The sequence below is a fragment of the Carassius carassius genome, chromosome 28 (genome assembly GCF_963082965.1).
Source record: "Carassius carassius chromosome 28, fCarCar2.1, whole genome shotgun sequence".
NCBI classification, from domain to species: Eukaryota; Metazoa; Chordata; class Actinopteri; order Cypriniformes; family Cyprinidae; genus Carassius; species Carassius carassius.
Genome location: NC_081782.1, coordinates 18,292,026 through 18,309,009, shown reverse-complemented (window position 1 = coordinate 18,309,009; position 16,984 = coordinate 18,292,026). Strand labels below are relative to the sequence as shown.

The following is a 16,984-nucleotide window of genomic DNA, read 5'->3' as shown; positions in this document are numbered from 1 at the left end:
AACAAACTAATACAGCTAATACCCTGATACACTTCAATTAAAATTAAAGAAAGAAACAGTATGACATTATTTCGAACCGTAGCGAAAGTTATGCGTTTTAAAATGAAAATGCACTAGTATAAATGTAGCCTTATATTGAAATCAAAGAATCAGCTAGTGTGATGTTATTTTGGACAAAAATAAAAACAGGTCAAAATTATGTTTGTTTTCGGGATTTTTAAACAACTTGCCAGGAAAGATTGCTCTGGCTAATAACTTTCGAACTACTATTGGTCAGTGCAAATAAACCAAAGCCACAAACCACACCCACCTATTATGTTATCGCTTACATAATAGGTTGATGTGATTTGTGGAAATATTCTTCAGTGCAGACACAAGTACAAACACTCAGATATAAGTGAAATTGAAGAATGAACTTGTGTGACATCAATTGAAAAAAAACAGCCTAAGGCCCTGTAATGATAAAAGTTCGTATGGCAGAGAAGGAAGGAGACCAGAGTCGGCGTACTGAGGCTCGTGGGAACTTTATTATACTGATCAAAAGAACGGAAAACAAAGTCGTGCCACATGCGCATAAATCATAACATTGATACTTTCAGGCTCTCGCTTTCTGTCGGTCGCTTCCTCCCACGAGTCCTCAGGTCTCTCTTTTGTCTCTGGTTCCCAGCTGGCTTAAATACTGCTTCCCCACGCCAATCACTGCAATGAGAAGCAGGTGTCACTTGTCTCTCACTTAACTCACTTACCACCGCTGATCTCCTCACTCTCTCTCCCGTCGCAGACCTCGCTAAACCACACCTCCCCTGCCACATACCCCCACCGCCCGAATCAGGCCGGGGAGCCATCCGGCCTGCAGCCCCCCCACCCCCCCCCCCCCCATTCCTGAAGAGGAAGTCGGCCACAGCCATCTGCGCCCCCGGCCTGTGAATCACCTTGAACTTAAATGGCTGTAAAGCTAGATACCAACGGGTGATTCGCGCGTTGGTATCCTTCATGCGGTGGAGCCACTGGAGGGGCGCGTGGTCCGAGCAGAGGGTGAACTCCCGGCCCAGGAGGTAGTAACGAAGGGTGAGGACCGCCCACCTGATGGCCAAACACTCCTTTTCTATGGTGCTGTACTTAGCCTCTCTCTTAGAGAGCTTCCGGCTAATGTACAGCACCGGGCGATCCCCCCCCCCACCTCCTGGGACAGGACCGCGCCCAGCCCCCTGTCCGTCGTGTCAGTCTGCAAAAAAAAGGGGAGAGAAAAGTTAGGAGAGTGCAGGAGCGGTCCACCACACAGGGCAGCCTTAACTCGGGTAAAGGCCTGTTGGCACCGCTCCGTCCATTGGACCGTATCTGGTACCTCCTTTTTAGTGAGGTCAGTCAGGGGGCTAGTGAGGTCCGAATAACCAGGAATAAATCTCCTATAATATCCCGCCAGCCCCAGGAACTGCCTCACCTCCTTTTTGGTCTTGGGTCTGGGGCAAGTCGCAATTGCTGCCGTCTTGTCAATTTGGGGACGCACTTGCCCGTGACCCAAGTGGAAGCCCAGATACCTTACCTCCACCCGCCCAACCGCGCACTTCTTCGGGTTGGCCGTTAGCCCCGCCCGTCTCAGCGCCTCGAGGACAGCCCTCACATGCTCCATATGCCGCCGCCAGTCGCCACTATAAATGATAATATCATCCAGGTAGGCGGCGGCATATGCAGCATGCGGGCGCAGCACTCGATCCATGAGACGCTGGAACGTAGCGGGGGCCCCGAACAAGCCGAACGGAAGCGTCACAAATTGGTGTAAACCAAACGGCGTGGTGAAGGCTGTTTTTTCTCTAGACATGGGAGATAAGGGGATCTGCCAATATCCTTTTGTCAAGTCCAATGTCGAATAAAAGCGAGCCGTACCTAACCGATCAAGCAACTCGTCAATCCGTGGCATTGGATAAGCATCAAATTTTGACACTGCGTTCACCCTGCGATAGTCCACACAAAATCGCACCGAGCCGTCCGTTTTAGGGACCAAAACAATAGGGCTCGCCCAATCACTGTGGGACTCCTCGATTACTCCTAACCCCAGCATCGCCTCTAATTCAGTCTGAACCACTTTTTTCTTGTGTTCAGGTAGTCTATATGGCCGGCTGCGAACCACCACGCCCGGCTCTGTCTCAATATGGTGCTGAATCAGATTAGTACGACCAGGTAGAGGCGAAAACACGTCTGCAAATTCGGACTGTAACTGTCCAATGTCAGTGAGCTGCGAGGGCGAGAGGTGATCCCCTCCCAGGGCCAGGGCGAGGGATTTTTCTTTAATGATCGCCTCTGGCCCGAGATCCTCCTCTCCGCTCACTGCCGTCGCTAGCAACACGGACTCCTCTTCGCTCCATTTTTTAAGGAGGTTGAGGTGGTAAATTTGCCTGGAGTCGCCTCTGTCTGTTCGTACTACTTCATAATTGAGATCGCCTATTCGCTGTGTGACCTCAAAGGGTCCTTGCCACTTTGATAATAATTTGGAGCTGGAGGTTGGCAGTAATACGAGCACTTTATCTCCCGGTGCAAATTCTCGGAGCTTAGTTCCCCTGTTATACAGCTGGCTTTGTCTGCCCTGGGCCTGAAGCAAATTCTCCATTGAGAGCCGCCCCAGTGTATGGAGTTTTGTTCTCAGGTCCATGACATACTGAATTTCATTTTTGCTATCCGAATGTCCGTCCTCCCAAGTTTCTTTCAGGACGTCCAGCACCCCGCGGGGCTGGCGTCCGTAAAAGAAGCTCGAAGGGGGAAATGGCCCGGATCCAGGCCCAGGCCTCCCCGCCACCCTAGTGGTTGGAAGTGGGTCAGGTGATTGACGTGGGGAAGCAGCTGGTAGCTCAGCCAGTCCCTCCCCGTGCGGTGGCCCCATTCCCCTGGCCGGACCCCTTGACATGGCGGCCGGCTCCGTCCCTGCTCTCCAACGGGGTGCGGCCCTCGGTGGCCCCGTGTACCGAGACCTGGGTAAAGGGACAGGCTTTGGAGAAAGAGGAGAGAGAGGGGGGGGGAAGAGAGAGAGATGAACTGCTCCAGCACCACGGTGTTGATAATGGTCTCGGCGTCGCTTCCTCCGGCCAACAGCCATTTGCAGCAGGAGTCCCGGAGCTGCTGGGCTAAGACAAAGGGCCGGCCCGCTTCGGTCAGTTCTAGCGACCGGAAGCATTGACGGTGCTGCTCGGGGCTGAGGCCGACCCTTTGGAGCACTGCTCTTTTTAAGTCTGCATATACCAGGAGGTTCTGGACGGGCAGTTGTTGAGCAGCCTTCTGGGCCTCCCCTGACAGCAGCGGAATTATCCGGACCGGCCAGCTGTCCTCCGGCCACCCACACGCCACGGCTGTCCTCTCAAACAAATCGAGGAACGCTTCCGGATCATCTGTTGGCCCCATCTTCGTAAGAGGCATGTGGGCAGCAGGGCTGGAACTGGGGGAGGCCGACCTCGTCCGAACCTCCCGGTCCAGCATGCTCCGGAACAGCTCGCGGTCCTCCCGCTGGACCTGCATCATTGCCTGAAACCGATGTTCGTGGTCGGCTCGCAGCTCCAGCAGGACTTGATGTTGTTCCTGATGCAGGCCCGCGAGCGATGTAATGAGCTCCGCAAACGGCGTTCCCGATGATCCTGACGGGGTTTGCATGGCGGCGTCGTTCTCCTTCCTTCCCGGGTTTCGGCACCAGTGTAATGATAAAAGTTTGTATGGCAGAGAAGGAAGGAGACCAGAGTCGGCGTACTGAGGCTCGTGGGAACTTTATTATACTGATCAAAAGAACGGAAAACAAAGTCGCGCCACATGCGCATAAATCATAACATTGATACTTTCAGGCTCTAGCTTTCTGTCGGTCGCTTCCTCCCACGAGTCCTCAGGTCTCTCTTTTGTCTCTGGTTCCCAGCTGGCTTAAATACTGCTTCCCCACGCCAATCACTGCAATGAGAAGCAGGTGTCACTTGTTTCTCACTTAACTCACTTACCACCGCTGATCTCCTCACTCTCTCTCCCGTCGCAGACCTCGCTAAACCACACCTCCCCTGCCACAGGCCCCAATATACTTCATTCGAAATCCAATAACGAAGTTCATACATCACAAATACTGTTTCAATGAATGAAGTACAACACTAAAGTCACAAACCAAGCAGCTTTCTGAAGGTCGATACAGCGAATTTGCGTGACTACTTTATCTTTCTGAAATCTTTTTGAAATGGCTGGAGTTGGCTGAACACTGGTAAATGGGTAAACTCTCATACTTAGAGTTTATACCATGTCTACATCTCACATAACATTGTGTTTTTTAAAGCAACTCTTACCCTGTGTCTGCAGGGTAAACCTGTGTGAATTGCTTAATACCATTACAACTATTAGTTAACTAATATAAAGCATATTTTCCATATGGTAATTCTTAGGGTCTGCAATTCTCCAGCTCGTCTTTCCCATTTGTTTGACTTTCTAGCGTTGTTCATACAGTACAGCTGACTCATACGTGCTGGTCTTTCCATGTGGTCACAGAAGCTGCTGGTGGGAGATTTTCCTCACGAGCTGGACATGGATGAGATGGAGGAGGATGTTCCCAAACGCAAGAATCGCACCAAAGGACGGGTAAAACACATGCAGCTATAATGTTTTCTGCAGTTGATAATTAATTAGTATGAATCATACTAATAATAGAGTGAATCATACAGTTTTGTAGGCTGATTACTCACAAGACTACTGGGTTTGCTTCAAAACTCATTTCAACATTGACAATCAAATGCTGAGCCAAAAGTATATGGGTCTAGGTCATAATTTTGTGTACCTTTTAATGTTCTCAATGCAATTAGATGGATTTTCTAGAGTTTGACAATGTATTTCTGCTAATCTTTTAGAAGTAGATAAGTGATTTTGCTCGCATAACTATGCAGTATTATATGGTCAGAAACATTTTATTATTTACATTCAGTATTGTTTTTTTTTCCTGCTGTCAAATCAGACATGTTAAAGTTTATTCGTTACAACTGACCATTTGAAAACCTCTGCTCTTGGTAGCAATTAGACCTGCAACCCAAGGTTTTGTATCAATATATCACAGGTTTGCATTGAGCCCTGCGGGCTCTTTGTTTAATCTAGGATTCCTGTTTCTTCAAGGCTGCTGTTTGAACAAAGCAGGCCATTGTAGCTCATCAGCCATTGATCCATTATGGCTGTTTAGCACGTGTCCAGGTTTGATCACTGCGTAGCTTTCATCATTGCGTTCCACTGGCTTTGTGTTGATTCAAAGCAGCTCCTTCCGAACAGCTGTGAAAAACCTCCTTTAGTACCACTTTAAAGACAACACCTGATGTGTGATAGCACACTGAAAACATGGCTAAGTTCATCTGTAATTATAACCCCACAAACATGAAAGGCTGGAATCGTACAGTAAGTGGTTCTGTACAGAAATGCTTTCAAGCCATGAAATAACCACAGCCTGAAGAAGGAAGACTTTACAAAATTGCAGTTTTTGTTGAGGTTCGCAAGTGAAATAAAGATGTGGCATGTGGATTTAAATATGGCATGCGATGAATTTTACACAAATGTACGTGATAAATCAATACTTGTCCATATATATAAAAAGCAATATTCATTATTGATGTAATTTACAGGACAATGTATGGTGCACAACCTAAATCAAGTCTAGCATAAAAAATACATTCAAGGATAGCAAACAGAATGTCTTCGATTCAGTCCCTAGAATCTCTCACCTTCTGTTCTGTTAATTGGGGCACACTACTTCCTCTGAGATCTCTCACACCCCACAGTTATCCGGCAGTGTGTGGAAGAGATGCTGTGATAATTGTGTGCTTGGTGTAATTAATGCTGTGTAAGAGGATTTGCTTAAATCTTGAAGGAGGATGTAGGAAAGGGGCTCTACAAAGGCCAAAATAAGAATGCTTCTAGCTGCACCTGTGTAAAAAATAGACTGGTTGTGAGCTGTAAATAAATCTGTGTGTGTTTACATGTGATTTTTGATGTGTCCAGGCATGTGGTGTTGGGGGGATGAGAAAGAGACAGGAACCAGCATCCCTAGAGGATAGAGACAAGCCATATGTGTGTGACAGTGAGTATCATGCACAAATAAACAAAAGAACACAGAATAGATTTCTACATTCATTATTAAACACAGCATGGGGAAAGGAATAACAGAACTAGTAACAGAGGACTATATAGCCATACAAACATGCAGTCATCTTGATATTTATGTTTAATGTCAAGTTTCATTGTGTCGAGTTATTCTGCATAGTGTGACATCATTCCCTGCTGTTCTCATCGGCAATAATGGTGGAAATATTTATACACATTTTATATGTATTATTATACAAATATAACACTTTTAATTAGAATTTTTTTTAATTTAAAATTTAATTAATTTTAATTGTTAAATTGTTACATTTATTTAATTTAAATAAAGACAATAATATATTGATATTACCAATATTAACAATAACAGTATAATTAAAAATACTACTACTAATAATAAGAATATTTATATATTAACTAGTATTATACATATACAATACTATATATAATAATACTATATTTTAAATTCAAATCAAATGAATTTAAATTCTTATATTATAAAAATAAATGTATCACAATTACTTAATAATAATGTGAAATTGTGAAATATTATTAAAATGTAAAATAACTGTTTTCTATAAATTATATTTCAATATAATTTATTCCTGTGACGCAATGCTAATTTTCAGCATCTTTACTCCAGTCTTTAGTGTCACATGATCCTTCAAAAAACATTCTGATATGATTTGCTGCCCAAGAAACTTTATTATTACAACCCGAATTCCGGAAAAGTTGGGACATTTTTAAAATTTTAATAAAATGAAAACTAAAAGACTTTCAAATCACATGAACCAATATTTTATTCACAATAGAACATAGATAACATAGCAAATGTTTAAACTGAGAAAGTTTACAATTTTATGCACAAAATGAGCTCATTTCAATTTTGATTTCTGCTACAGGTCTCAAAATAGTTGGGACGGGGCATGTTTACCATGGTGTAGCATCTCCTTTTCTTTTCAAAACAGTTTGAAGACGTCTGGGCATTGAGGCTATGAGTTGCTGGAGTTTTGCTGTTGGAATTTGGTCCCATTCTTGCCTTATATAGATTTCCAGCTGCTGAAGAGTTCGTGGTCGTCTTTGACGTATTTTTCGTTTAATGATGCGCCAAATGTTCTCTATAGGTGAAAGATCTGGACTGCAGACAGGCCAGGTTAGCACCCTGACTCTTCTACGATGAAGCCATGCTGTTGTTATAGCTGCAGTATGTGGTTTTGCATTGTCCTGCTGAAATAAACAAGGTCTTCCCTGAAATAGACGTTGTTTGGAGGGAAGCATATGTTGCTCTAAAACCTTTATATACCTTTCAGCATTCACAGAGCCTTCCAAAACATGCAAGCTGCCCATACCGTATGCACTTATGCACCCCCATACCATCAGAGATGCTGGCTTTTGAACTGAACGCTGATAACATGCTGGAAGGTCTCCCTCCTCTTTAGCCCGGAGGACACGGCGTCCGTGATTTCCAACAAGAAAGTCAAATTTGGACTCGTCTGACCATAAAACACTATTCCACTCTGAAATAGTCCATTTTAAATGAGCCTTGGCCCACAGGACACGACGGCGCTTCTGGACCATGTTCACATATGGCTTCCGTTTTGCATGATAGAGCTTTAGTTGGCATCTGCTGATGGCACGGCGGATTGTGTTTACCGACAGTGGTTTCTGAAAGTATTCCTGGGCCCATTTAGTAATGTCATTGACACAATCATGCCGATGAGTGATGCAGTGTCGTCTGAGAGCCCGAAGACCACGGGCATCCAATAAAGGTCTCCGGCCTTGTCCCTTACGCACAGAGATTTCTCCAGTTTCTCTGAATCTTTTGATGATGTTATGCACTGTAGATGATGAGATTTGCAAAGCCTTTGCAATTTGACGTTGAGGAACATTGTTTTTAAAGTTTTCCACGATTTTTTTACGCAGTCTTTCACAGATTGGAGAGCCTCTGCCCATCTTTACTTCTGAGAGACTCTGCTTCTCTAAGACAAAGCTTTTATTGCTAATCATGTTACAGACCTGATATCAATTAACTTAATTAATCACTAGATGTTCTCCCAGCTGAATCTTTTCAAAACTGCTTGCTTTTTTAGCCATTTGTTGCCCCCGTGCCAACTTTTTTGAGACCTGTAGCAGGCATTACATTTTAAATGAGCTAATTAAGTGGATAAAAGTGTAAAATTTCTCAGTTTAAACATTTGCTACGTTATCTATGTTCTATTGTGAATAAAATATTGGCTCGTGTGATTTGAAATTCCTTTAGTTTTCATTTTATTAAAATTTAAAAAACGTCCCAACTTTTCCGGAATTCGGGTTGTAGAATCAATGTTGAAAAGAGTTAATATTGTTGTGGAAATGGTCTTTTTTTTTTTTGATTCTCTAATGAATAGAAAGATTATTTAAATATAATTAACTGTATCTTCTATTGTAAAATTAAAAATAATTATAATAATAATAATTACATTTCTTTTTAAGACAAGCTTAACTGAGCTACAAACTAAACAATTCAACACTTTTTATTTCCTTGTGTATTTCTTTGTGTTTAGTTTGTGGGAAGCGCTACAAGAACCGTCCAGGTTTGAGTTACCATTACACTCACACACACCTGGCAGACGAAGAGGGTGAGGAAGACTCCGAACGGCACACACTGCCCTTCCAGCGCAAGAACAACCACAAACGTGAGCCCAGCATCAGCATCAGCCATGGATTACACACTCATACCACAACCCACAGAGTACCACTATTCTAACACAACTCACCCACTCTCATACCCCTTTTCCACTGACCCCGGGGCTGGTGCTGGAGCCGCTGTCCAATCTAGCCCTGTTCCACGCATTTCCAATGAATTAAAGGTGCTTCTGGCCTGGACCAAATTGACTCGGCCTCATAATCCTGCTGGTCTTAAACCAGGCACCGTTATCGCCAGGAACCAGAAAGTTTACAAAACTACTCATGACCGAACTAGATCGTTCATTCTAATCATCAGAGCTGACTGGAAGTGCGCAATGCAGCAGTTGACACCCTGTTTTGTCCTCTTGTTCCTACTTCTGTTGTGCTGCACAGCTACTCCAGCCACTTTATTTTCCCCATCTGTCTGAAATAAAAAGATTTATTTACAAATATGTGTGAATTGATGAATTTTATTCTTTTTTATACTGAACTCCTATAATATTAACAGTTTTCTTCTTTCTTTGTTCTTGTGGTGAATTAACAGCAGTATAAAGCATTTTACTGGATCCATTTGGCATTATATTCTGTGGGTTTCCATAGACACATAGAAACGAATATCTGGTTCTGAAGACGTTAACATGGTAGAATCTGCGACTTGTCATCTTGTAATTATGGTAATTACCACAAGTAAAAGACTTCTAAACAAAGCTTTTGTTCACACTGCACACAAATCCGATTTGGATTCAGTGATTATACTGTCAATTCGCAAGTGATGAATTTGGATCCATTTGTGTTGTCTACATCTACATCAGCTGCTATAGTTATGATATAATGAGTCAGCATGATACCAAAAGACTTTCTTATAGAACAATGAAGAATAGCTGTCAATGTGGAAAAACATGATGGAAATTTTTACTTTTTATTTCTGTTCAAGTCTTCACATCTCACCATGGTGCTAAAGTCACAAGGCATGTTTTACACATTCATGCACATACTGTGTCCAAAACTGCTGACTCATATGTAAAAATGTTACATGCACAGAACGGCCAATGAATAAAATAACAATTATTTGAAATCCAATGGACTGAGATGCATTTTAAAAACATTGGATTTAATGTGTGTGCTTTTTGCCTCTGTAAAATGGATGCCAAAAATCTGTCTGAAAAAAGACTTGGTTATGTAGTAAGAGTTATTTCATCATTTGGCACTGAAGTAAAAAAATGGTACAATTCTGAGCGACGTCCCTGAGCACCAGCACCATTTTGGTGGAAAAGGGTATTAATCATCTCACACATGCATTACTATAAGGAGCCACACTGCAGTTTCTGTAATCAGTATTTTGTCATTTTCCAGTACAAATGTCCTTACAACCAAATATATTTACCTGATGTGTCATATATAGCATTTCTGAAATTATGAAATTATTTTATTTTATTTTTACCTCATTGGGAATTTTTACGCATAAATCTAACAGAATTCAGATTTACACTGCCGTTCAAAGTTTGGGGTCGGTAAGATTTATTTATTTAATTTCTCAATGTCTCATTTGCTCACCAAAGTGAAATGTAATTGATCAAGAATACAGTAAAACAGCTATAATAAAAAACAAATTTTCTATTTTAACATATCAAATAGTTATTATTTTACAGTATTATGGTTAAAACATTTTGGACCAATCATATTGAAATATATAAAAAATATTATATTGAAATGTTATAATATAAAAATAATATTTATCACAGTATTTAATATAGACTACTGTTCAAAAATGTTTGTTTTGTTTCTGAAATATGTCTCTTATGTTCCCAATGCTGCATTCATTTGATCAAAAATAAAAGTAAAAACAGTAATATCGTGAAATATTATTTCAATTTAAAACAACTGTTTTCAATTTGAATATATTTTTAAAATATAATTTATTGCTGAATTTTCAGCATCATTACTTTAGTCTTCAGTTCGACATGATCCTTCAGAAATCATTCTCTTATGCTGATTTGCTGCTCAAGAAACTTTTATTATTGTCAATATTGAAAATAGTTGTGCTTCTTAATATTGTTGGGGAAATGGTAATGAACAGAGTGTTAGATTAATAAAAATATTGTTTGAAATGTAATTTTACTGTCACTTTTGATCAGTTTAATGTTTCCAGAATAAAAGTATTTTTATTTCCTTTAAAAAAAAGTATTGACTCCAAACTTCTGAATGGTAGTTTATGCTTAAAACATTATATATTCTTTGAAAATAAGTCTAACACCGTTTTGCTGCTCAAGTAAAACTGATCTTGTTTCATGAATTTTTAGTTGTGGTATTTTTACTGGTACATAAGACAAACATACTGATAAGGAAAAGTTTTTTGTTGTTGTTGTTTTTTTCTCACTGCCGTGCACACTGTACCATGCTGAAGTCATGTATCAGTATCGATATCTTCCACTCCTAGTTTATGGCTTTGTTATGTTCAGTCTATATCCTTTTTTTCCTGACAAAGACAAGGTAACAGTGACCTCATTGCAGTGTCCTTCTGAAATCATGCCCATTTGCCTCCCAGAGTTATCTGGCTGAGTGCTTGGCTGAAATGGCCTGCCCATCGCTCTGCTTACCTCTTACCGCCGCTGGCTTTTTGATTCCAAAGCTGGTTAGTGCCGAATATTAGTGGTTCAATTTTGCGGGATTTTCAGACAGAACGCAAACTTGAGCGTCTGCAAGATGGTACGTTTTCACACACATCCCGTATTCCTCTACTCCACCACGAGCAATATTATTAATAAGAGAGGTTTTAATGAAACCTAAGCCCATGCATTATTCATGCAATATTTAGACCAAAAGAGAAAGATTTAGATATAGGCATGATAGCTAGAGCTGTCCAACTCAAGATGGAGAATTGGAGCCAGACCAAATCCGAAATTCCCATCCTCTACCTTTATTTGGTTTTACGGCTGTTCTACCTCTCTCTGTTCTATCACTTTGATAAATGACAGATTATTCAGCCAAGAGATGAGATTTCACCTCTCATTCTCACTCTCCGTCTTTCTGTTTTCTACTCCTTTGCCATCCCTTTCTTTCTTTCTTTCTTTCTTTCTTTCTCTCTTTTTCTCAGATCACCCTTGTCTTTCTGCCTATGCTTTTCGCTCTATCTCCTTTTGATTTAAGATTCATCTATCGGTTCTCTGTATTCTTCCCCCTCTTTATTTATTTCCACTGCAGAAGTGAGGCTGCTTGGCTGAGATGAGCTACTGCATTAAAATTCATGCCTGCTCATATTCTTTTTCATATAGTGTTGTGGTGCTGCTGGTGGGACGGAGGGGGTTTTGGGGGCTGTCCAGCAGGGTCTGGGGGAGGGGTGCTGTCTGTTGTCAATGTGAAGGGAAAAGGGTAGAGGGCTAGATGGCAGGGGGATTGCTGTTTGCATTTGAGTTCGCCCCCTCTAGATGTACACCTAAAAATTGGATTGGGGAGTTCTAGTTAAAATCCTCCCCCACACGCTAGCACACATGCACACTCTCTGCACCCACACTCTTAAAAAACATCAGGATTTTACAAAGACTGAACCCTAATTTTCTGAATTTTAAAGTGAAATCAGCCCCATTTTCTGTCATAACGTGACAAAACACTGTGGAAAAAAGATAACAGCAATGTATTGTGAGATAATACTAAAAATAGTTGTTTTCTTTTTCATTATGATAATTAACCTTCCTGAGAAGTTCTTAACTTTTAATTAATTTTCTCCCATCCCGTGTAATTATGTTACAGAATACAATACGTCGCATTGCTTTACATAGAGACAACAAGCCAGACATTATGATTAGCTCTTAACTCTTGCAGTTAAAATACAGAAATAACATAATCTTGTCTGAACAGAAAGGGAAATAATGAGTTTTGAGAAATACTGTTGCACATGGTGGCAATCAAAATAAACTCTGAACATTACAAAACAAGTAACCTAAAGTTAATACAATGGCAGCAACAGCCGATTCGCCCAACAAATAGTTAAAAATTCAACAACATAATTTATTTATGCCCCTAGTGCATGCTGGGAAGCTAAAGCCAGCATAGCACTGTGGACATCACAGCAAAACAGTTGCTCTGTAGATTTAGAAGAGATCACTGCAATAAAATAAATAAAAAATAAATAAAATAAAAAAATAATAATTATATATATATAATGAAAGTATGATTATTATTGTATTTGTATCATTATTATTATTATATTTATTATATTGTATTATATTATTGTATATACACATATTATCCAAGAATATACAGTACATTGACACAACACATAGAAATGTTTAGTGTTTCATCAACACAGTTACAGATTTTAACATTTATTTTATATCAGTGTTATTTATGTAATAATATTGCTTTTATTCATATTTTAAAATAGCCTTTTATATTTACAGTTCCTTTTCTTTTTATAATTATTTTTAATTTCCATCTTAGTTAATTTTTAGTTCCCTTCTGAGGAAACTTTGAACTGCATCCTCTAGAGGTCGCTTTGGGGAATGCCTTCAGCATTAGCTGTGTCTGAAGGATACATCTAGCCCGTTACACATCATCTTCTTTGGGAATTCGTGGCCTAGTGGTTAGAGAGTTTGACTCTTAACCCTAGGGTTGTGGGTTCACGTCTTGGGCTGGCAATTCCATGACTGAGGTGCCCTTGAGCAAGGCACTGAACTCCCAACTGCTCCCTGGGTACTGCAGCATAAATGGCTGCCCACTGCTCCGGGTGTGTGTTTGGATGGGTTAAATGTAGAGCATGAATTTTGAGTAAGGGTCACCATACTGTATGTCACATCACTTTCACTTTTCTTCAAGGACTTTTTTGTTTGAAGCGTGCATTTCCTGTAAGAACAATTATCCTTCTTTACCATGGCAAGCACTAGTAAAGCATCTAAAAATGTCTTCGTTATTTGACACCTGATAGCCACACATCATCTTTGCATCTTTAGTTTGTGTTAAGATTATGTGCTTGATGTCCTCGAGGGGGCAGTTTGCGTGCACTGTGAGCTTTTTCCTATGAAAAAGCTCCACTCTCGTTTGTCTCTCTTTTAGAGCAAAGAGGGACCGCCACCAGCTTCCCATGGTTCAGGAAGCTTGTGGGGATCGCAGATGGACCTGGCTGATTAGTTGAAAAAGGGTCTTTCCCTTTTGTGCTCATCAGTCATGGATGAGAGGGAGTTACTGGACGACGATGTTATCTCTCCAACATTGTCTGACCCAGTGGCTAGTGCTCTGCTGGCTCAAACCCAGGATGTGCAGGAAATGACAGATGAGGACAAAGAAGTCGAGACTGAGTCCTCCCAATACTCCTGCCCTGCGTATGATGAGCTGCTTGAGGTTATGGATCATGCCTCAATGAGCGTTTTCTTTCTAGCCATAGCCTTCCAGTTCAGGTGAGTCTTCCATTTCTTCCTGATATCCATGTGGAAAACGAGTCTTGGAAAAATCCATTCTCATCTCACATCCATAGATTCCAGCACATTAGTTATACCAACATTTAGTGGATACGTTATGAAAATGGTTATGAGAAGATGCCCCTTGTTGAAGAGATGCTGGCCTCTCTTCAGGGTCTATCCCCTGATGAGGTGGCTGAGTTGCGTTGCATCACAGATCTGGCTCTCCGTGCCACTAAGCAGGCCGCCACTGCCAATGGTAGATCCATAGTGGCCATTGTAGTTATGGAGAGACATATGTGGGTAAATTTAGAGGATATCCGGTTGAAAGAGAAGGGTTTTCTTTTTGATGCACCAGTTTCCCCTTCTGAGCTTTTTCAGCTCTTTTGTTGAGAAGTTTAAGGAAGTCAAGACACACTCTGCTGCCTTTAAATCCTTCATTCCACGAATGTCCAGGACTGAGCCTGAACAACAAAGGGGTCCTGGTTCGTCTCAATCTACGGATCAAAGGAGGGCTCAGAAGACCAGTGTCATGACTCATGCCCCCCCTCCCCCCCCGAATGCGGTTAGGGGTCAAAAGGGGCATGGGTCTAAGGCTGACAGGAAAGATTTGAGGGAGGTGATCCAGACTAGGCGTTCTCAGTGATCTCGACTGGACCAGAGTAAAATCTGAGCCATTTTCGTATTACATCTGCTTTCATCTTCCTCCCCTTTAACCCCCTAAAAAGCTTCCCTACTGACTGAGGTTAGGTAAGAGCCTCCTGCACTTGCATTGGCAGTCTCTTATTCTTGGCCTATGATGTTCTGGCTAGTTTCTATGTCCCATAGAACTTCTTACCGATAGTCCGGTCCACAGTGCTCTTCGGACTTTGCCTCCAGCCTATATCCATTAACCTGAGTTATGTGCGAGAGCCATGGTTTGTGAGTACAATCCATTTCATCTACTCTACTGCTTGTTTTAGTTTATTCAATGCTATCCTTTTTCTGCAGTGATACTAAGACCTTTTTTGGTTTAACCCCACAGCTAAGTCATGGCCTCATGCTGTTGACCGATTACAGTGATGTTTCACTCATCGAAACTGGATCCAGGCTACTGCAGAAAGCTCCCAGCATCAGGTCCCCAGTATATCGCTGCAACCTCAGGACCTGTGGGTCCTTCTCATGGGCTAGTATTCTTCTGAGTGCATGCATGGTTCCATGCTCCCTATCCTCTGGCCAGGGTGCACTACTCATCTCTCACCCTCTCCTGAGAGTGTAGTCTTTCCTTAATAACCATGCACATTCTCTGATGTTGAGCTCCTCAGCGTCTCAGCAAGAGGAGCTCAACATACCATAGATGGTCAGGCCCGTGGGTCCTAACTTTCACACTTCCTGTATGGTTGAACCAGTAATCGCCCCTCTGCGGACTGGGATTGAGTACACTGCATTCCCTGAGGTATGAGGGATTTGTGTTTCTGTGGAAACCCCTCTTGTATGCTTCTGCTCTGAGGAGCGGTAAGCTCTGTATGTATGAACAGTTATTGGGTCCAGCTATTTCTTCAGATTCCGTCGGGTCTGGTTCTATGGGATAGAGAGCATGAGAGAGTGTCCAGTTGCACCAGTGTACTGTTTCTTTTGAGCCCTGCTGGGCCTTCTGGTCAAGCTGAGAAGGGCTCCCCTCACTGTGAGGGTTAGCTATGAGTCACTCCCAGCATGATCCCTTCGGTCGAGCTGGATTCCTTTCTCCTCGCTAGTGGTTGAACCCTCCGCTCTTGAGCTCCTTGGCAGTGACATCATGTAGTTGGGCTGCTTGCTGCTTCCCTGATAAGCTGCCTGTATTTGGACCAAGCCAGGCAGTGCTCCCCTCACCTTGGAGTGTTGTCTTTGAGCCTGCTGCTCCTGACTGAAAGTCTGTGGACTTCTCTCATCGAGTTCTCTGCTTGTTTGAGCTCCACTGAGTAGCAGCTTCAAGGTAATTTCAATCTGAGCGCGATGTGAACAAGTGAGGCGAATCACAGACGAACAGTGCTTTCAGAGCACGAAACAATAGATCACCTTCTGCTAATTCACGCCTGCATGCTAGGTGGTGCCGACCAGCAATGCATTTTTACTGAGATTACGTATGTGATTATAAATGTTTTTGCTTAAAACCCACTATAAAACCATCATCGAGTGCTTGTAATAACTAGTTGATTTTGATTCTGTAATAGGCAGACATTCACTCTTTGTAGGCTGTTTCATAATACAACACTGCTTATTGTCATAAAAACCTTTGTTGTTATAAAATTACCATACTCTCCATACAAAACACATACAGAAAATATATTGTCATAATCATATGTCTATTTGCTTCCATTTTTGATGTATAAAGAATGTTGCACTCATTTTTTTAAACATGAAAGATCTAGAGAGTTAAGATGATCTGAATCCTAACACTCGCACACTTGAAAGAAAACGGACACTCCAGATCACATAAATCAATGGAGAATTTAGAAATTATATTAAAGGGTTAGTTCGCCCAATTTGCAAAATTATGTCATTAATAACTCACCCTCATGTTGTTCCAAACCCGTAAGACCTCCTTTTATTTTTGGAACACAGTTTAAGATATTTTAAATCTTTAGATTTTAGATTGAGCTCTTAGTCCCTCCATTGAAGCTGTGTGTACGGTATACTGTCAATATCCAGAAAGGTAAGAAAAACATCATCAAAGTAGTCCATGTGACATCAGAGGGTCAGTTAGAATTTTTTGAAGCATCGAAAATAAATTTTTGGTCCAAAACTAGCAAAAACTACGTCTTTATTCAGCATTGTGTTCTCTTCCGTGTCTGTTGTAAGACAGTTCAAAACAAAGCAGTTTG

At 41.7% G+C, this 16,984-nt stretch overlaps 1 protein-coding gene across 3 annotated transcripts in view; it reads left to right on the top strand.

Moving 5' to 3' along the window:
• Window positions 1-16,984, top strand: part of LOC132108155 (zinc finger protein neuro-d4-like) — a 58,642-nt gene that overhangs the window by 20,571 nt on the left and 21,087 nt on the right. For 2 of the 3 annotated variants that reach the window (XM_059514735.1, XM_059514736.1), the window contains exons 6-8: window positions 4,501-4,590; window positions 5,989-6,067; window positions 8,631-8,762. In XM_059514735.1, the coding sequence (XP_059370718.1) occupies window positions 4,501-4,590; window positions 5,989-6,067; window positions 8,631-8,762 (301 nt within the window). Of the gene's footprint in view, window positions 1-4,500; window positions 4,591-5,988; window positions 6,068-8,630; window positions 9,205-16,984 lie in introns of those variants that run through there. The other variant, XM_059514737.1, reaches the window with a different exon arrangement.